The sequence below is a fragment of the Suncus etruscus genome, chromosome 9 (genome assembly GCF_024139225.1).
Source record: "Suncus etruscus isolate mSunEtr1 chromosome 9, mSunEtr1.pri.cur, whole genome shotgun sequence".
NCBI lineage: Eukaryota > Metazoa > Chordata > Mammalia > Eulipotyphla > Soricidae > Suncus > Suncus etruscus.
The window spans coordinates 115,796,134-115,816,692 of record NC_064856.1 but is presented as its reverse complement, the minus strand read 5'-3'; the positions used below and the strand labels follow the sequence as shown (position 1 = coordinate 115,816,692).

The 20,559-nt window shown below is 47.0% G+C and overlaps 1 protein-coding gene and 1 non-coding gene across 2 annotated transcripts; one reads left to right on the top strand and one right to left on the bottom strand.

The window, feature by feature from the left end:
• The first annotated feature begins 297 nt into the window (after positions 1-297).
• Positions 298-20,038, top strand: PSMD13 (proteasome 26S subunit, non-ATPase 13). Its single transcript, XM_049781154.1, has 13 exons — positions 298-432; positions 2,606-2,684; positions 5,079-5,113; positions 5,196-5,251; positions 6,834-6,877; positions 7,088-7,174; positions 11,451-11,622; positions 14,657-14,736; positions 14,812-14,937; positions 17,740-17,802; positions 18,798-18,878; positions 19,003-19,119; positions 19,625-20,038. Exons 1-13 carry the CDS (start codon positions 338-340, stop codon positions 19,718-19,720), a joined length of 1,131 nt encoding a protein of 376 aa, XP_049637111.1. The 5' UTR covers positions 298-337; the 3' UTR covers positions 19,721-20,038.
• LOC126019726 (U6 spliceosomal RNA) lies at positions 7,586-7,692 on the bottom strand. The gene has a single exon (XR_007499352.1). It is a non-coding gene; the product is annotated as a U6 spliceosomal RNA (small nuclear RNA).
• Positions 20,039-20,559: the final 521 nt, after the last annotated feature.

Sequence of the window (20,559 nt, the reverse complement as noted above, 5' to 3'; positions counted from 1 at the left end):
ACGCGCTATGGCCACGCCCCCGGCTCCAGCCCACGTGCTTCCGGGGAGCCTCCGCCCTCGGGTGCCCGCTCTTCCCTGGGCCGGGCCCTTAGCCGACACTTCCTGACCGACTCAGTCCGCCCAGGGCACCGAGCGGAAGTCCGGCCGCAGGCTAGAGCGTCGCCTCCGCGACCGAGGGCGGTTGCCCTGACGACCGGGGGCGGGCCCCGGGGCGCTCCCGGCATGCCCCGCGCGGCGCCCGCCGGAAGTGAGTGCGCATTTCCGGCCGGCTGCTCGGCTGCTGCCCCGGCCCGTCGCTGCCCGGTCCCCGCCGCCCCGCCGCGGCCCCGCCGCCGCCATGAAGGACGTCCCCGGCTTCCTGCAGCAGAGCCAGAGCTCCGGGCCCGGCCAGGCCGCCGTGTGGCACCGCCTGGAGGAGCTCTACACCAAGAAGTGAGCGGGCCGGAGGGGCCGGGCGGGCTCGCAGGCCGCGTGGGTGCGCCCGGGGCCCCTCGGGACTGCGGCCGGCCCGTCGTCGGGCCCGGCGTTCCGGGCTTGCTTCCTGTTTCTAAAAAGCACGATTGATTGATTGGTCGATTGGCTATTGGGCCACGCCCTCTGGTGCTCGAGGGTTCGTCCTGCTCTGCACTCAACTTGCCCCTGACAGGCAGGGGGACCGTCGAACTGGGTCCCTCCAGCATCGGCTGCATGCATGCAGGGCACTTGCCCTCCCTACCGCGGTGCTGTCTCTCCGGCCCGAGTTTTGCGCTCTTTCTTTATTTCTTTCTTACGTAGCCTGCAACTCGCACCCTCTGCACCCAACTTGCCCCTGACAGGCAGGGGGACCGTCGAACTGGGTCCCTCCAGCATCGGCTGCATGCATGCAGGGCACTTGCCCTCCCTACCGCGGTGCTGTCTCTCCGGCCCGAGTTTTGCGCTCTTTCTTTATTTCTTTCTTACGTAGCCTGCAACTCGCACCCTCTGCACCCAACTTGCCCCTGACAGGCAGGGGGACCGTCGAACTGGGTCCCTCCAGCATCGGCTGCATGCATGCAGGGCACTTGCCCTCCCTACCGCGGTGCTGTCTCTCCGGCCCGAGTTTTGCGCTCTTTCTTTATTTCTTTCTTACGTAGCCTGCAACTCGCACCCTCTGCACCCAACTTGCCCCTGACAGGCAGGGGGACCGTCGAACTGGGTCCCTCCAGCATCGGCTGCATGCATGCAGGGCACTTGCCCTCCCTACCGCGGTGCTGTCTCTCCGGCCCGAGTTTTGCGCTCTTTCTTTATTTCTTTCTTACGTAGCCTGCAACTCGCACCCTCTGCACCCAACTTGCCCCTGACAGGCAGGGGGACCGTCGAACTGGGTCCCTCCAGCATCGGCTGCATGCATGCAGGGCACTTGCCCTCCCTACCGCGGTGCTGTCTCTCCGGCCCGAGTTTTGCGCTCTTTCTTTATTTCTTTCTTACGTAGCCTGCAACTCGCACCCTCTGCACCCAACTTGTCCCTGACAGGCATGGGGGACCCTCTGCAGGCACGGCCGCTTCTTCCTCCAGCTGCAGTTTTTCTGGTCTCCGAATTCCGGCCTAGTCACTCCGTGCATTCCCTCAGGTTGCTTCTTGCTAAGCCCCATGGCTTACAGCACGTTTTGAGGATGCTTCCTAAAACGGCTTTTAGTTTCGGAGAGTCGTGTTCGGTATTCGGTATTTTTCGAAGTATTTCCATTCCCCAGACCTAACTTTTGTTAGGAGATGTGTTACGCCTTTTCTTTTTCTGTTTTGATGCAGGTGGGTTGATGTATTTATTGATTCACTGAACCCTCCTTCATTCCATTCATAGATGAGAAAATGGAAGCTCAACTTGGGCAAACCTTTCTTTTCTTTCTTTCTTTCTTTTTTCTTTATTAAACCTTTCTTGAGATACTTAGTAAGAACAGTCAGGAATCCTTGAGGCCAGAGCGATGGCACTGCGGCAGGGCATTTGCCTTGCACGTGGCTAACCCAGGACTGACCTGGGTTTAGTCCCCCGAGCCAGGAGTGATTTCTGAGCTCATAGCTAGGAGTAACTAACCCCTGAGCATCACCGGGTGTGGCCCAAAAACAAAAAAAAGAAGAGTCAGGAATCCAAGCTGGAATATCCGTGTAGATATGTAATTCCCAAATCTTTGTTCCAGTCTAACTTCATGGTAATGCTTTGAGATAGCCTAGAAAGATGTTCCCCTTTTATAGCAGAGAAGATTTGAGTCTTGAGTGATCACAAGGTAGCATAATCAATTAAGTAATAGAACATGGGGGCCAGAGAGAGAGCATGGAGGTAAGGCGTTTGTCTTTCATGCAGGAGGTCATCGGTTCGAATCCCGGTGTCCCATATGGTCTCCCTCTCCCCCCCCCCCCCCCCCCGTGCCTGCCAGGAGCAATTTCTGAGCTTGGAGCCAGGAATAACCCCTGAGCACTGCTGGGTGTGACCCAAAAACCACAACAACAACAAAAAAAGTAATAGAACGTGGTGGAAAGCTCACATTTATTACAGTTTCGTTTTCTTTACACAGTAAAAATTTGTTAGTATTGGATAGGACCATGAGGGCCGAAGGTGTCTCTCCTTCATACTTATGAGACTTAAAATTTCCAGGTTGTGGCATCAACTGACGCTTCAAGTGCTTGACTTTGTGCAGGACCCGTGCTTTGCTCAAGGAGATGGCCTCATTAAGGTAAATGGCTTGTCATACAAGATCAGATTATGTAAATGTGCACAGGACTTTTTGAAATGATGGGTGAAGGCTGGGAATACGACTTATTGTAGAGTGTATGCCTATCTGTGTGCAAAAAAAATGGCAAAAAAATAGATGAACTGGGGCTGGAGAGATAGTCCAGCAGTACGGAGTTTGCCTTTCACACAGTCAACCCTGGATGGATGGATAGTGGTTTGAATCCCGGCATCCTATATGGTCCCCCGAGCCTGCCAGGAGCAATTTCAGGAGCCAGGAGTAACCCAGTGCTGCTGGATGTGACCCCCCCAAAAAAAACAAAACAAGTAAACTGTATAATAATGATAATAATGCCATAAAAACACTTTATTTCAGGTACTGTGCTGAATGCATTAATTTTTTATGCCATTTTGGGATTTAAATAGTACTATTATTCTATATTTTGGTGCAGAAACAGATATTAAGGCTAAGTTGCTTTAGATGACAGCTATTATGTGGCAGAGGAAGATACAAACACAGACATTCTGTCTTCTAAAACAGAAGGGACCAGAGAGATAGTGGGTGTTTGCCTTGCATGAAGCTGACCCAGGTTCATTCCCTGGTACCCTATACGGTCTCCCAAACCCCTCTAAGAGTGATCCCTGGGAATAAGCTGAATGCTGCCGCAACACGAAATAATTAAGATCCCTTGTAAAAAACTGTCTTACAGTGCCCACAAGGTAGCTCAGTAGGCTGGAGCACATGCTTTGCATGAAGGAAATGGGTTTCACATGGTACCCCAAGCATTGAATGCCACTGGGAAAAAAGGCACACACACAAAAAAAGGCAGTCCTATCTTCTTATTCAGACTTCAAAAACATTCAGATACTGAGTTTTCAATCAGAGGACAGGGTGGATTATAGAAGAGGATCGCCATAAGAGCATCATAACTGGGCCGGAGCAATAGCACACGATAAGGAGTTTGCCTTGCACATGACCATCACAGGCCAGACCCCAGTTTGAATCCCAGTATCCCATATGGTCTTCCGAACCTGCCAGGAGCAACTTCTGAGTGCCACCAGGTGTGACCCTCCCCCCAAAAAAAGCATCATAACTGCTTGCATAGTCTTGCCTCACCCCCAATCCTGTTTACTAGCCATGATGCCTTTTCTTGGCTAGTATGGAAGACATACCTTTTGTGCTTCACTTGGGGTTGGGAAGGCCTGGAAAGGGAATCTGGCATAAAACCATAGTGCTCATGTAATAGAGCAGTTTTAAGAATTTTGTCAACAGCAATTTTTAAAATATACTTTCTGTCTTTCTCAGATCCCTAGAAACACACACATACTAGCTTGTTCAGATAGTTTGTGGTTGAGAGGGTTGGTGGGGGAACATTGGGCAGTGCTCGGGTTGCTCCTGCCATGCTGGGAGGGCCATATGGGATGCCAAATTTTGAAACTGTGTAGACGTGTGTAAGGCAAATGTCCTGTCCATTGTCCATTGCTCTGGAACAAGATAGCTTCCTCCTAAAGGTCTTTTGTGAAGGAGCTGAAGAAATTACAGCCTTGCACACTGTTGACCCAGGGTCGAACTCCAGTACTGCATACATTCAGCCAAACGCTGCCAGGAATAAGTCTTGATCACCACGGGATATGGCCTAAAAATATGAAAAGAAAACTGATAGCTTATTTATTTGGATTTCAAATTAATTTAAGCTATCCCTGCATTAACAGTTCAAAATTATATATAGGAACTTGAATAATTTGCCAGGACACATTTCTTTGTACTCAAAACAGAGCTATCATATTACTTCATTAGCCTGTCTCTGGACTTCTGAGATATTCTTTTGATTTATACCCACCCGTTTGACTTTTAACCACTCAAAGGAAAACACACTCTTTACATTTTAGTAGAATCTATCTTCTGTGCTATGTGTTAAAATGATAAAGCTGTCCTTTTGTTTTGTTTTGTTTTTGTTTGTTGGCCACACCTGGTGATGCTCAGGGGTTACTTATGGCTATGTGCTCAGAAATCGCTCCTGGCTTGAAGACCAGATAGGAAGCTGGGTGATCGAATCCTAATCTGTCCTAGGCTAGCTAGTGCAAGGCAGACACCTTATCACTTGAGCCACTGCTTCAGTCCCAATAAAGCTGTCTTTTCCTTTGTTTGTTTGTTTTTTTTGGATCAACCCGACAGCACTCGGGTTACTCCTGGCTCTACGCTCAGAAATCGCTCCTGTCAGGCTCTGGGGACCATATGGGATGCCAGGATTCAACCCACCGTCCTTCCGCATGCAAGACAAACGCCCTACCTCCATGCTGTCTCTCCCGTTTATAGTCACTGGATATTATTATTAAACATTTTAATTTTGTTCAGTGAAGTACATCCTAAAGTTGTTTCCATGTTTTGTTTCCTCAGCTTTATGAAAACTTCATCAGTGAATTTGAACATAGGTAAAACTCTAATCTTTTAAATTGGAAAATGAATATATTGTCTCTTTTTGACACTCAGAATCTGATGGGGTTTTTTTTTCAGGGTGAATCCGTTGTCGCTGGTAGAAATTATTCTTCATGTAGTTCGACAGATGACTGGTGAGTCTCACTTGGTTTCTTGAAAAGTTGATCCCAATGGTAATTAAAATATCTTTTTTTTTGCAACATAAAATTTATTTTTTAAAAATATTGTATTAATAAATATTGCAATTTGGCGTTGGAAACTTTTATCTCAAGATAGGCATATCAAAAGCAAGAACATTCTTTTTTGGATCACACCCGGCTGCGCTCGGGTTACTCCTGGCTCCATGTTCAGAAATTGCTCCTGGCAGGCATGGGGGACCATATGGGGTGCCGGGATTTGAACCAATGACCTTCTGCATGAAAGGCAAACGCCTTACCTCCATGCTCTCTGGCCTCAAGAACATTTTTATATATACTGAAATTGAAATAATTGCTTGAAATCTTAACATACACTTTTTTCCACTTTTTTTGTTAATATCTTTAAACACCTTGTTTACAAATATGATTGTAGTTGGGTTTCAGTCATGTAAAGAACACCCCCCTTTACTGGTGCAACGTTCCCACCACCAGTGTCCCAAATCTCCCTCCTCCTCACTCCACCCCTGCCTGTACAGACAGGCTTTCCACTTCCCTCATTCATTGTTCTCAGTGTAGTTATTTCTCTAACTGCAATTACCACTCTTAGTGGTGAGCTTCATGTCATGATCTGGACCTTCCAGCCCACCTCTCTTTGTCTCTGAGGATTATTGCAAAAATGTCTTTTAGTTTTCTTAAAACTCATAGATGAGTAAGACTATTCTGCATCTATCTCTCTCCCTCTGGCTTATTTCACTCACCATAATAGAGTCCATGTATAGGAAAATTTCATGACTTCATCTCTCCTGACAGCTGCATAATATTTTATTGTGTATATGTACCACAGTTTTTTTTTGCCATTTGTCTGTTGAAGGGCATCTTGATTGTTTCCAGAGTCTGGCTATTGTAAATAGCACAGCAATGAATACAGGTGTGAGGAAGGGATTTTTTTTTGTTTGTTTGTTTGATTTTTGGGCCACACCCGGCGGCGCTCAGGGGTTACTCCTGGCTCTACGCTCAGAAATTGCTCCTGGCAGGCTCAGGGGACCATATGGGACGCCAGGATTCGAACCACTGACTTGCATGAAAGGCAAATGACTTACCTCCATGCTATCTCTCCAGCCCAGGAAGGGATTTTTGTGTTCCTAGGGCCTTGATGGTGAACCTATGGCACGTGTGCCAGTGGTGGCATGCGAAGGGCTTGCAGCTGGCACGCTGGAAAGGGTCCGCAATTAAGATCTGTGTTGTGGTGGGAGGCAAGTGTGCCAGTGTCTGCTTTGCAGCTCACCTGGCAACAGGGCCAGACTGGCCATTGGGAGGACCAGGCATAGTGCGGCAGTTTGGGCACTCGGGCTCAAAAAGGTTAGCCATCACTGTCCTAGGGTATATCCCTAGGATGCAATTAAAATATCTTGAGGTATAAGTTGCATGGTGGACAATGCCAGACTCTGACTTCTGACTTCATTTCTCACTCTTTTTTTTTTTTTTTTTTTTTTTTTTTTTTTGTGGTGTAGCCAGTAGTAGATACCAGCCTGTAATGGCACCGTGTTGGTGGTTCTTCTGATCTTGTTCTCTTTTCCAGATCCTAACGTGGCTCTAACTTTTCTGGAAAAGACACGTGAGAAGGTAAATGTGGAGCTTGAGCCAGACATTTTGTTTACCTCCCAAGCACACATTGGAGCCAACCCTTTGAGAGCATGTGTGACTTAGAGTTTGTGCCTGTGCTCACTGCCCACAGCTCCAGAGACCAGTGTCTTTGGTCATGTAAGTCCAGTGCATAGAAGCCCATACTTTGTTTCTCTGAGCCCACATTTCTGAAGTGCTCTCTGTCTTCAGGTGAAAAGTAGCGACGAGGCCGTGATCCTGTGTAAAACTGCAATAGGAGCACTGAAATTAAACATTGGGGACCTGCAGGTCACAAAGGTAAGATTGCCATAGAGCACATTTATTTTGTTTTTAACTTACAAGTTGTTTGGAACTGTACTGGAAAAGAGTATAAAGCTAACAAGTGTGTTTTATGTGGGATCCTAGAGTTCACTCTCTGGCATCACAAAGTTCCTGAGCATAGTCAGATAGGACCCAAAAAAGAGGGGAAATACTTTTTTAATTTCCGGGCTTTGAGCCATACATTTTTTTTTTTTTTTTTTTTTTTTGGTTTTTGGGCCACACCCGGTGATGCTCAGGGGTTACTCCTGGCTATATGCTCAGAAGTCACTCCTGGCTTGGGGGACCATATGGGACGCCGGGGGATCGAACCGTGGTTCATCCAAGGCTAGCACAGGCAAGGCAGGCACCTTACCTCCAGCGCCACTGCCCGGCCCCCACATTTTTTTTTTTAATATGGACCGCTTCACGAATCTGCATGTCATCCTTGCGCAGGGGCCATGCTAATCTTCTCTGTATCGTTCCAATTTTAGTATATGTGCTGCCGAAGCGAGCACGAGCCATACATCTTGATGCTCAGAGCTAACTCCTGGCTCTGCACTCTATCTGTCATACTATCTCTCCTTTCCTGTACTTTTTTTTTTTGTTTTGTTTTTGGGCCACACCCGTTTGACGCTCAGGGGTTACTCCTGGCTATGTGCTCAGAAATCGCCCCAGGCTTGGGGGGACCATATGGGACGCCGGGGGATCGAACCGGGGGATCAAACCGCAGTCCCTTCCTTGGCTAGCACTTGCAAGGCAGACACCTTACCTCTAGTGCCACCTTCCTGGCCCCTATTTTTTTTTTGGACTTTTTCTTTATTAATATATCACTGCTTTGCTTTACCTTTGTGTGTGTGTGTGTGCATGTGTGTGTGTGTGTGCGTGTAGAAAGAGAGGGGCTGGAGTGATAGATAGCACAGTGGTAGGGTGTTTGCCTCACATGTGGCTGACCTTGTAGGTACCCAGTTCGATTCCCAACACCCAGCCTGCCAGGGGTGATTTCTGAATGCAGAGCCAGGAGTAACCCCTGAGCACTGCTGGCATGGCCCAACAATCAATCAATCAATAAATAAAGTTTAAAAAAAAAAGAGATTCAGCCTTACCGAAGAGTGGGTTGCTGATAGGAAGACTCTTTGCCCTTACAAAAGAGCGCTCCCTTGGAGACTAGTGTTTCCATTCATCAAGGAGTCTGTATCTTCTTGTCTAGTCAACTACTGTCCAAAGTCATATAATGCTCCACCTTCCTCTTTCCACCTCCTGATTCCTGTAGGAAGTTCCTGTCTCCTTTAGCCATGTGCAGTTTCATTCTAGTGTAATTTTGGAAACAAATATAAGGGTGGATAGTGGTAGACCCACTTACACGATCAGTTCACATTTAAGTAAAGTCAGCTTCTTAAGCTCAGGGCTTACTCCTCCCTTTGATCTCAGGAATCACTCTTGGCAGTGCTGTCAGACCGTATGGGATGTCTGGGCTAAAACCAGGTCAACCACTACAAGGCAAACGTTACAGCCCCCGTGTACCTCTACAGCCTCTCCTTATGATTACTTTTACAAGGTTTGGTAACCGACAAATGAAGGAAAATGTTGGAGGCTAGTTTTCTTGTTCTAAAGCAAGAATTTGGGCTGGAGAGATGACACAGCAGATAGGGTGTTTGCTTAGCACGTAGTCACCCCAGGTTCCATCCCTGACATTCCATATGGTCGCACACGCTCTATCAGGAGTGACCCCTGAGCATTGCTGGGTGTGGTATAAAAACAAAAAGAAAGCAAGAACTTGAGCTGACAAACAAAGAATCCCAAGAACTTTCTTGGGATAGGGGTAGCAGGTTATCATGAGATCCTAGGACTTGATATGCTCTTCTTCCACTGGAACCACATCCTAGTCCTTAAAGAAAGGTTCTCTTTTCCTTTTTCTTTTGATTTTTGGGTCACACCTGTCAGCGCTCAGAAGTCGCTCCTGGCATGGGATGCCGGGATTTGAACCAGTATCCATCCTTTGTTGGCTGCATGCAAGGCAAACGGCCCACCGCTGTGCTTGTGCTATTGCTCTGGCCCCCTCTTTTTTTTTTGTTTTGTTTTGTTTTGTTTTTTGGGCCACACCCGGCGGTGCTCAGGGGTTCCTCCTGGCTGTCTGCTCAGAAATAGCTCCTGGCAGGCACAGGGGACCATACGGGACACCGGGATTCGAACCAACCACCTTAGGTCCTGGATCGGCTGCAAACGCTGCTGTGCTATCTCTTCGGGGCCCCCCCCCTTTTTTTTTTAAGGTTTTGAACCACACCCAGTGGCACTCGGGTTATTCCTAGCTCTGCACTCAGAAATGGCTCCTGGTAGGCTCAGGGGACCGTATGGGATGCCTGGGATCGAACTCGGGTTTGTACTGTGTCAGCAGTGTACAAGGCAAATGCCCTACCACTGTGCTATCACTCGGATGCCAAAAGAAGGTCCTTTAAAAAATACAGTACTGTTTATTGCTTCTTTGGGACTGGGGTGGGGGCGTTGGTACACACCCATCGGTGCTTAGAGGCGACTCCGGACTGTTCATGAGTTGCTCCTGGCACCCCTCTCATGCCATGCAGTGCCAGGGATCAGACCAGGATTAGCTGTGTACATGCCAGGTGCCTTGGTTCCTCTGAACTCTTTGGCCCTGCGTGGGATGTTTCTCACTGCATTCCAGCCGTAGCCCAGATGCGTGTTAAGCTGTGTCTCTTTTAGAAATATTGAAGCATTTGTAGTAAATACGCTGAGAATTTTGTAACAGCACCTACACAGAGCAGCCAGACGAGGAGCAAAGTAGCACAGTGGGAGCTGCTTGTCCCTCCAGACCACATCTTCCCCTCCAGCAGACCTCTCACTCATGTTGATGTTACTCGTGTATTTCTACACTTCACTCCATGGGTACATATGGAACTCTGATTGACATGTGGTGTTGTTTTAACTGATTGTCTTAATGGAGTGTTTGTAAATCCACATGTTCAGAAGTATAGCCAAGTTTTCGTTTGGGGGTCCACACCTGGCAGTGCTTGGGGCTTTTCCTGGCAGTGCACTGGGAAGCTTAGATGCTGCGGATTGAACCTAGGACTCCTTCATACAAAGCCCGTGCTCCAGCCTAGAAGCCATTTCCCTGGCCCCAAACCAACTTAGTTTTTATTGTTATGTGGTATTTCACTGAGCAAATATATGTGCTATATAAGTATAAAGGATTCAATTTCCTATAAAATAGATTTAAGATTTTTTTGTTTGGGGGCCACACCTGTTGATGCTCAGGGGTTATTCCTGGCTATGTGCTCAGAAATTGCTCCTGGCTTAGGAGACCATATGGGACGCTGGGGGATCAAACCAAGGTCCGTCCTAGACTAGCTCTTGCAAGGCAGCCTTACCTCTAGCGCCACCGCTCTGGCCCCAGATTTAAGATTTTTTAAATTACAATGATAGCATTTCTGTGCCTGGTTCCTTGTGTAAAAGGACAGAATCTCTCTAGGATACACACTTGAGAGTAAGAGAAGTCACTTTTTCTATATGTTGTAGGATTTTTCTTTTTTCTTTTCTTTTCTTTTTTTTTTTTTTTTTATTGTTTTTGGGCCACACACAGTGACACTAGGATACCTCTGGCTAGGTGCTCAGAAATTGCCCTTGGCTTGGAGGACCATATGGTTCACAGGGGGATTGAACTGAGGTCTGTCCTAGGTTAGCGTCTGCAAGGCAAACACCCTACCACCTGCACCACCGCTCTGGCCCCAAGTAGGATGTTTTCTAAGGTGGCACATGCTCCCACAGACTATGGCATAATTAGAAATTACCAGAGAGGACCAGAGCGACAGCACAGCGACAGGGCGATTGCCTTGTATGCAGTCTACCTAGGACAGACTCAGGTTCCATCCCTGACATCCCATATGGTCCCCCAAGCCTGTCGAGCAATTTTTGAGTATAGAAGTAACCCCTAAACACTGCCAGGTGAGGCTCCAAAAAAAGAAAAAAAAGAAAAGAAATTACTAGGGGAGTTGAATGCAACTGATGAGGGGCTTATCCTCCCTGTTCTTATCTCCATTTCCATATGTTCCCTGTTAGTGATTCTTTGTTTTTCTGTGTTGATTTGTAGGAGTCATTATACCTCTTAATTGTCCCTTTAGGGTTTCATGTGCTCTGTCTTGTCCTGATCTGTAGCTTGTCTTTTTTATGTGTTTTGAACGAACTGTAATTGTATTTTCAGCCAGTTTGCCCTTGTGTCTTGTGTAATCATCTTGTCATACCCCTTTTCAAAACCCACGTATAGGAAACAATCGAAGATGTCGAAGAAATGCTCAGCAATCTGCCCGGGGTGACGTCCGTTCACAGCCGCTTCTATGATCTCTCTAGCAAATATTATCAGACCATTGGGAACCACGCATCCTACTATAAAGATGCTCTCCGGTTTTTGGGTTGTGTCGACATCAAGGATCTGCCAGGTAATGGGGCTATTAAAGTTCCCAGCTTGTGAAGGCTGAAGCGATAGCATAGCAGGAAGTGTGTCTGCCTTGCACGTGGTCAGCCCGGGTTCGATCCCAGTCATTCCCCCAGCCTGCCAGGAGTAAGTAATTTCTAAGCAGAGCCAGGAGTAACTCTTTTTTATTTTGTTTTTGTTTTGGGGCCACATCTGGTGATGGCACTTGGGTTACTCCTGGCTCTGCAATTAGAAATTGCTCCTGGCAGACTCGGGGAACCATAAGGATACTGGAGATCAAACCTGTGTCAGTCCCGGGTAAGCAGCATGCAAGGCAAATCCCCTATGTTGTGCTATTGCTCCCAGGAATAACTTTTTTTCATTTTATTTTTTTTAACTTGATTGATTGATTGATTTTTAGCCATACCTAGTGGCGCTCCTGGTTGTGGACTCAGAAATTGCCCCTGGCAGGCTGGTGGACCCTATGGGATGACGGAAATCGAACCTGGTCCCTCCCTGGTTAGCTACATGCAAAGCAAATGCCCTACCACTATCTCTCTGACCACCAGGAGTAACTCTTGAGTACCACCAGGTGTGCCCTCACCCAGCAAAAAAGTTGCGGTCGCATGGAGATATTCTTCCCCACCCATTGAGAGGTGCTGAAGGCAGTAGGTGTCAGAAACTACTCAGATGGAGTCATCCTTCTTTTCTGCAGAAAGTCATTTGAAAGAGAGGAAAGGTTGTTAATGCTTTAGTCTGCTTATATTGATCTTCAGGATTTAATTCAGAAGAAAATGAGTTGGCTCTTTATAACCCTTTTATTGTCCTTTCTCCGTGACTTAATTGTCAAACAAGTCCAGCCTTGAACTTTTTTGACTTAAAATCCCCTTTTGCCTGAAATATTTAGGTGATACTCAAGCATATAGGAATATAAAATAAGGAATATAAAGTGCAAGTCAAACACTTACTGATAATAAGTCAAATTCTTTTCAAGATTAAAATTTTGGGTTTTGTCACCCCATATGGGTTTGCAGTTTAAGAAACAGACCTAAATCAAGTCTTTGTAAGGAGTGTCTTTACTGGGACTAGAGAGATATGAAGGGTGCTTGGCTTCCATGCATTAACCCAAGTTCCATCCCCAGCGCCCCATATGTTCCCAAGCACCACAGGAGTGATTCCGAGTACAGAGCAAGAAGTGAGCCCTGAGCACTGCCAGGTGTGGCCCCCAAACTGGAAGGGCAGGGGCCAGTGTAACAAGCAAGAATTTTTTTTTTCTGTTTTTTTTGGCCACACCAGGTGACACTCAGGGGTTACTTCTGGCTATGCGCTCAGTAATCGCCCCTGGCTTGGGGGACCATATAGGATGCTAGAGGATCGAACTGCTGTCCGTCCTAGGTTAGCGTGTGTAAAGCAAACACCCTACCTCGTGCACTGCCACTCCGACTCCACAAACAAGAATTTAGATGAAAAATTTTAGTATACTGGAGCTGAAGAGAGTACAGCAGGCAGGGTGCATACACAGCCAGACCAGGTTCCCAGCCCAGGTTTGATCCGCAGCATCTCATAGGTCCTCAGTGAACTGCCAGGCGTAATTCCTGAGCTCAGCCATGAGTAGCCCCTTAGCATCACCAGATGTGCCTACAGAGAAAAGTCTTAGCTTACTTGAACCTGTGTTAGGTCAGTGTTTCCCAAAGTCGGTGATACCTCTTGGGGACTCTGGAACATTTTGGGCAGGTGGTAATTGTTTTAGATATAGTCGCTGACTCTTTGTTTAAAAGGGGTGGATCTCCAGGTGGGGAACTAAATGATTTTATTTTAGAAAAGAAAATTTATATGGCAGGCCATCTAAATTTGAGAACCTCTATTTTAGGTGATGCTCATAGAATATTACACTATCGTTGGTTTACAATTTGGTTTCACCCAAAAAGATAATTCCTGTTTTTTTTGTATCTGTTTATTTACAACTTGGTTTTTACCCAAAACAGATCTTCCTACTTAATATGTATCAAGTAAACCTGAGTGGGACTGACGTAGGATAGACCTTCTGTTCTTACTCCCCTACCCAAGGGTGATCTGTACTCCATAAAAGCTGCAGCCTGGTAGGCAGCTCACTCTCGGCTTGACAAGACAGATTTCTACTTGGCCACTATTGCTTCACTCTCAGCTTTGTTTGGATTATTTCTTGCGGAGACCCTTGCTTCAGACCTGCTTTTCTTGGATGGAAATAAGGCGTTTGGGGCCATTAAGGCTCTTAAAAATGTTAGTGCAGGGTTGGAGCAGTAGCACAGTAGGTAGGGCATTTGCCTTGCACATGGCTGACCCGGGTTCAGTCTCCAGCATTTTATATGGTCCCCCAAGCCTGCCAGAAGTGGTTCCTGAGTGCAGAGCCAGGAGTTACTCCTGTGCACAGCTGGGTATGTGGCCCAAAGACAAAATCAAACCCAAAACAACTGTTAGTGCAGTACCAGGGACGAGGACACAGGATTGGAGTGCTTGTGTGGCTTGTAGGAACCCCTGGTTTAAAACTACCCAGGACCCCGTAATTCCTACGCAGCATTTTTAGGTATGGCCTAAAAATAAAGGAACTCAAGAACATGGATGGGGGATGGGTAGGTACCCAGCAAAACCCATAGATGTGGATACTCATAAGTAAATCGATCTGTTCTCCTCCTCTTCCACCTCACCCAGCTGTGCTTGGGGTGGTTCTAATCATGCTCGGGACCATGAGAGGCTGGAGATGAAACACTGGCTGCCTCCAGTGAACACATTAGCTCAGGGAGCTGGTTCCCTGCCCTCCAGTCCAAAACTTGATTATATTAGGGTTTGAGCTGGGTGTGTTGGGCCACACCTGTTGGGGCTCAGAGGCTACCCTCAGCTCTGTGCTTGGGCATTCCCAACAGTGCGAAGGGGACCAATTTGGGGTCCCTCGCATGCAAAGCAAATGCCGTAGCCCGTATACTGTGTCTGAAGCCCTCATTACTTTTTTATGTGAAGTGATTAAAACCAAAAGAACTGATTTTCATGACTGGAATGTAACCAATAATGTATTGTTGCTGTAGTGTCTGAGCAACAGGAGAGAGCTTTCACACTGGGACTGGCAGGACTGCTTGGCGAGGGCGTTTTTAACTTTGGAGAACTCGTAAGTGGACCCGGGCACCAGTTGCTGATGTGGGGAAACTGATATTTTATCCGCTAACCATTTCTCTCCTTGCAGCTGATGCATCCTGTCCTGGAATCGCTGAGGGGCACTGACCGACAGTGGCTGATCGACACCCTGTACGCCTTCAACAGTGGCAACGTGGAGAGGTTCCAGACTCTGAAGACTGCCTGGGGCCAGCAGGTTAGTCAGTGCAAGGACGTGTGTGTGTGTGTGTTTTCCACGTTGTAGTGTAGTTAGTGTGAAAAGACGCGTGTGTGTGGTGTGTGTTTTTCACGTTGTAGTGTGATTAGTGGTGAAAAGACTCATGTGCACACGTCTGTGTGTGTGTGTCCCCCGTCCCACACATCTGACTGCAAAGAGTACGAGTGTGTGGAGGAGAGAGTCTTGTTCTCATAGTAGGCAGTTAGGGGCTGGTTGTGAGTAAAACAGGTTCCGTAGTGGTGTTCATTGCACCAAATGCAGAGCAAGATGCCAGAGTTTCATCCGCGCTGCGCTCGTGGACTGTCTTAAAAGGCTGCTGTAAGAAATTATGCTCTGTGTGACTGTAGAAGTTAGCCAAGAGTATCAAGAGTACTGGAAGACCGTAGATATGACTAAGATATATAATAGTAACAGAGATTGTGGTTTTCTTACATTTTGGGGGTTCTTTTCTGGTATCTAGTTATTCTCAAAATTAAAGATAAACTTGTAGAATTCACACATCAAAGGACTTAATGAGGGAGCTGGAGCGATAGTACAGTGGATAGTGCACTGGGAAATGTGGCTGGCTTGGGTTCAATCCCAGCATCCTGCATGTTCCCACCGGGCGTGATTTCTGAGCACAGGGCCAGAAGTAAGTCCTGAACACCCGTGGGTGTGGCTCAGACACAACAAAAAGAATGAAGCGTTAGAAAACAGATCTAGCCAGCCTGATTTGTGTTCTGATGTTGTAAATGGGAAATGTGTCAATAGAGAATGGCTATTGGACCCTACAGACCCCTGGAGCATGCGTTTCTGTCAGACAACGAGGGCCCTTGGAGGGGTGTGAGAGTTGTTTCAGGAAGAGAGTTGTTTTGTGTTTTTTTTGTTGTTGTTGTTTTGTTTTGTTTTTTTGGGCCACACCCGGCGGTGCTCAGGGGTTACTCCTGGCTGTCTGCTCAGAAATAGCTCCTGGCAGGCACGGGGGACGATATGGGACACCGGGATTCGAACCAACCACCTTTGGTCCTGGATCAGCTGCTTGCAAGGCAAACGCCGCTGTGCTATCTCTCCGGGCCCTGTTTTGGGGTTTTTTTTTTTTTTTTTTTTTTTGGTTTTTGGGCCACACCCGTTTGATGCTCAGGGGTTACTCCTGGCTATGTGCTCAGAAATCGCCCCTGGCTTGGGGGAACCATATGGGACGCCGGGGGATCGAACCGCGGTCCTTCCTTGGCTAGCGCTTGCAAGGCAGACACCTTACCTCCAGCGCCACCTACCCGGCCCCATGTTTTGGGGTTTTGATATTGAAGCCACACCTGGTGATACTCAGGGTTTACTCCTGGTGGACTTGGGACTGTAAAGGACTTCAGGGAGTGAGTCCATGTGGGCCACTTGCAAGTCAAGCGCCCTCCCCACTATAGTATTGTTCTGGCCTGGAAGTGAGCCTTTGTAGGAACTGACATGTTTAGTACCTGTAGCAGAAAATGACCCTGTCAGGCCACCTGGGTCATGGTATTTGTTACTCAATGTTTGAATCTCGTAATCTACTCCTTGGTTCTATGTTGAGCAAATAACATTTGGATCTACCTACTCCCTGAAAGATGATACAGGCAAACAGGGTGCATTTGGGTTTCATAACAGTAAATTCACTGTAAATCCATAAGCTCTTTTTCAGTTTCAAACAAGTCCTTGGGATTTAGGACTGTGTTGACTGAGCAGGCTTGCCCCTACACCTGCTTGGCATAAGTTGGGCCCTTTCTGTGCCTTCGCATGTCAAGAATCTTCTTGAGCGGCCCAAGTGATAGTATGGCCAGCAGGATGCTTTCCTTGCAGGCTGGCAATCAAAGTTCAGTCCCTGGCCTCCCATAGGGTTCCCTGAGCACTGCCAGGTGTAACCCAAAAACTCAAAGAATCTTTGAAATTCCTCAATCTGGGCTCCGGCCCCAGAAGGTCGTTGTTGAGACAATCCTCCTGTGTTTTGGAAAATATCCTTACAGTAGATACTCTACTCATGAGTGTTGTATCTTGGACAAGGGCCCTACAGTGGGTACTCTATTGATGAGTGTCTGAGACAGTGAGGTAAAAATAACCTGAAGCTATCAGGGAGCTTTAATGATCAACAGTAGGAAACATTGGACTGGCTAGTTTCTTTTTATTTAAAAATTAAATTAAAAAATTGGAGCCGGAGAGATAGCATGGAGGTAAGGTGGTTGCCTTGCATGCAGAAGGATGGTGGTTCGAATCCCGGCATCCCATATGGTCCCCTGAGCCTGTCAGGAGCGATTTCTGAGCATAGAGCCAGGAGGAACCCCTGAGCGCTGCCGGGTGTGACCCAAAAACCAAAAAAAAAAAATTGTAATTATTTTTCTCTTGGGGGTCTCATACTCAGCAGTGCTCAGGATCACTCATGGCCATTTGCGGGGATCATATATATGGGTTTTTGAGGATCCAATCCAGGTCAGCTGAGTACAAAGCAATACCCTACCTATTCTATAGCTATAGTACCTTTCTCTCTCTCTCTCTTTTTTCAATAGTAATCACACTTAACAGGGTTCAGGGTGCCCAGGGGTCAACTCTGGCTGTGCCTAACCCAGCAGTACACACCTGATGAATAACAGGAACAGAGCTGGTGGTATTTGGGGAACTACACAGTGCTTGGGATTCAACTCAGGACCACACATATCCAAGGCATGTGCTCTATTTCTGGGCTGCATTCCTATTTCCCCTGATATACTTCTGTTCATTCTACTCTAAGAAGACAAATTTCAAAGCCCAGGTGGTTAACAGACTTCTTTTATTTTATAGCCTGATTTAGCAGCCAATGAGAACCAGCTTCTGAGGAAAATTCAGTTATTGTGCCTCATGGAGGTAAGCAAGTATCCTGAAAGTGCATTGTGAGATAAACTCTGGGTGCCCTGGGTTTTCTGCCTCTCAGTGCTGTCTCCCACCCGCTCTCCAGCACCTTCCATGTCTTCATTGTCGATTTAAATCTTGTGTTTGGAGACTCAGCTGACACAGTGTCTCCTCAGCTGATCATCTGAGCAAACATCAAACTTCATTTCATTGCTCTCATCCTTTCCCCGAATGCTTCTCTTGTCCTGGAGGAATTTTATGTTTAAACTTTATGAAATGAACCTTAAGTTTCTGTGGCTTCAGGTTTAGTATTGACACGTCAGCCACAAGGACCTTTTCAGGGAACCGATGACTAATTTCATTGTTCCACTTTATTTAGTGGAATATGGAAACCATGCTCCATAGTCTGTGTTTGCTTAACAGATAATCTTTTTATAAAATTCTGAGCTTTTATTTTTCTATTTGTTTTGGGGGTGTCACACCCAGTGGTGCTCATGGCGTATTCCTGGTACTGTGCTTGGAGGTGACTCCCGCTCAGCTGCGTGCAAAGGAAATGCCTTAACTGCTGCTACTACTGCTCTCTCCAATTCCCCCTCTGATATTTAACTCTGAAGTGTGGGAGCAGGTAATTATGTCCTACTAGCCAATCAATCTTTCTAATATTATACTGTTCAATTCCTGTATAAAGTAGAAAGCCACTTTGAAAAAATTTCAGTACAGGGCCAGAGTGAGAGCAAGTGGGAGGGTGTGTGCCATGCACACAGCCAACCCAAGACAGATCCGGGTTCATACCCTGCCATCCCATATGGTCCCCCAAGCCTGCTAGGAGATAACTTCTGAGCATAGAGCCAAGAATAACCCCTGAGCACTGCCGGGTGTGACCCAAAAACAAACAGACAAAAAAAAGGAATATAATTTCAGAACAAATATTAACAGAAATATCCATATCAATCAGCTGGATTATCTAATCACTTAATATTTCAAAATTAATGGCTTTTTTTTTTTTTCAGATGACTTTCACACGACCTGCCAATCACAGACAGCTCACCTTTGAAGAAATTGCCAAAAGTGCTAAGATCACTGTGAACGAGGTACAGTTCTTGGACTCGAGGATCACAGCAGCAGAGCTGCAGAGGAACCGGGCCTCCTGTGTGCGCTGCTCCCTAGTCTGTAGTACTACAAGAGAAACGGTTGACATGACCCCTCTGTGTATAGGTGGAGTTGCTGGTGATGAAGGCGCTCTCGGTGGGGCTGGTGAAAGGCAGCATTGATGAGGTGGATAAGCGGGTTCACATGACCTGGGTGCAGCCCCGAGTCTTGGATTTGCAGCAGGTGAGTGATGGGGTTGAACTCCCTGGGTCACCTCTCGGGGTGTTTTTGGTTGTGTCTGTCATGCCTTCATTTCGTTTGGAGGGAAGCCATTTAGGAAGAAAATAGTAGTAGTTGAGAAATTTCAGAGATGAATTACTGCTGTATAACTGAGAATTTTTCAGAAACCTAATTAATACAAGCTGAGGATTTGAACCCTGCATTTAAAAGCTTATGACAACAAAACCAGTTGTGCTGACGATGCCTTTTAATCCTAAAATTGGTACTCTGCGCAAATATGTTCCTGCTTCTGGGATTTGAGCGCAAATCCATCTTGTTCATATTTGCTGGAAATTTAATCCTGTGGATTTCCTCTATTCTTGCCTATTTTCTCTTTTTAAATGTCCTTGTGATAAGAATTGACTAGGATAATCCATTTCACACACCCCACCCTCCCCAAAGAATTAGCTGGACTTGAGAATGGATTCCCAGCTGCCTTAACACTTGTGTCACCCCGGTTTGCACTCAGATCAAAGGCATGAAGGACCGCCTGGAGTTCTGGTGCACCGACGTGAAGAGCATGGAGATGTTGGTGGAACACCAGGCCCACGACATCCTCACCTAGTGCCCTTCCTTCCCCAGACTGTTTGGGGCTTGTGACTGGGGAACCTGGTTGCTGAGAGGTGGATGGTGTGCATTACTGCATGAAGGGTGAGGGTTGGGGTTCTGTTTAGAGAGAGACTGTCCTTGATATACAAACTGGGGGGCCTGGTCATAGGGGACCTTCCTTCATGGGTGTCTCCTCCAGCCTGGAGGCCTGGTGAGGAGGGCTCCTCAGGAAGACCCAAAGTCTGGGGAGTACCACCTCCAAGGTTGTGTTTAACAGATGCACCTTTTCCAGTGGCTTCAGAATGTTCTGGTAATAAACATCTTTGCTAGTTTGTTTTGTTGTTCTGTTTCTTTGAACTTCAGACCTGTGCCCTGAAGAGAGCATGCAAGAGGTTGACATTGGCCACTCGACTCCCTCTTTAAGGAGTAAAGGCATGTACACACACCCCTCAACACCCCTCAGGGACTCTCGACACATGCTTCAGGAACTTAAACTTCACTAGTTTCCCCGCTTTTTGCCTGACCAAACCATTCTTTAAAGCTGAGTCATGCCCCTTGAGACCAGGCATTCCTTTTGATGTGAGCCCCAGCGCTTAATGAACCCTATTGGCCTCGAACAGAGCATCAAGCTGAGATCTTTGCTGCTTCTAGCGGATGATCTTGGGAAAGTTGGTTTGTACTGAAATCAGAGACACTTGAGAGTTGACTCGAGTGTCAGTCTTCACTTGTCTCACCACTCTCAAGAGCTGATGAACAAGCCCTTGAACATGTTTGTTCACGAGAGTCCTCTGAACTTGACCATTTGCCCTCATCCTTGCTGAAGGCTCTGGGAACCTGCCTCCAGGCATTTACAAG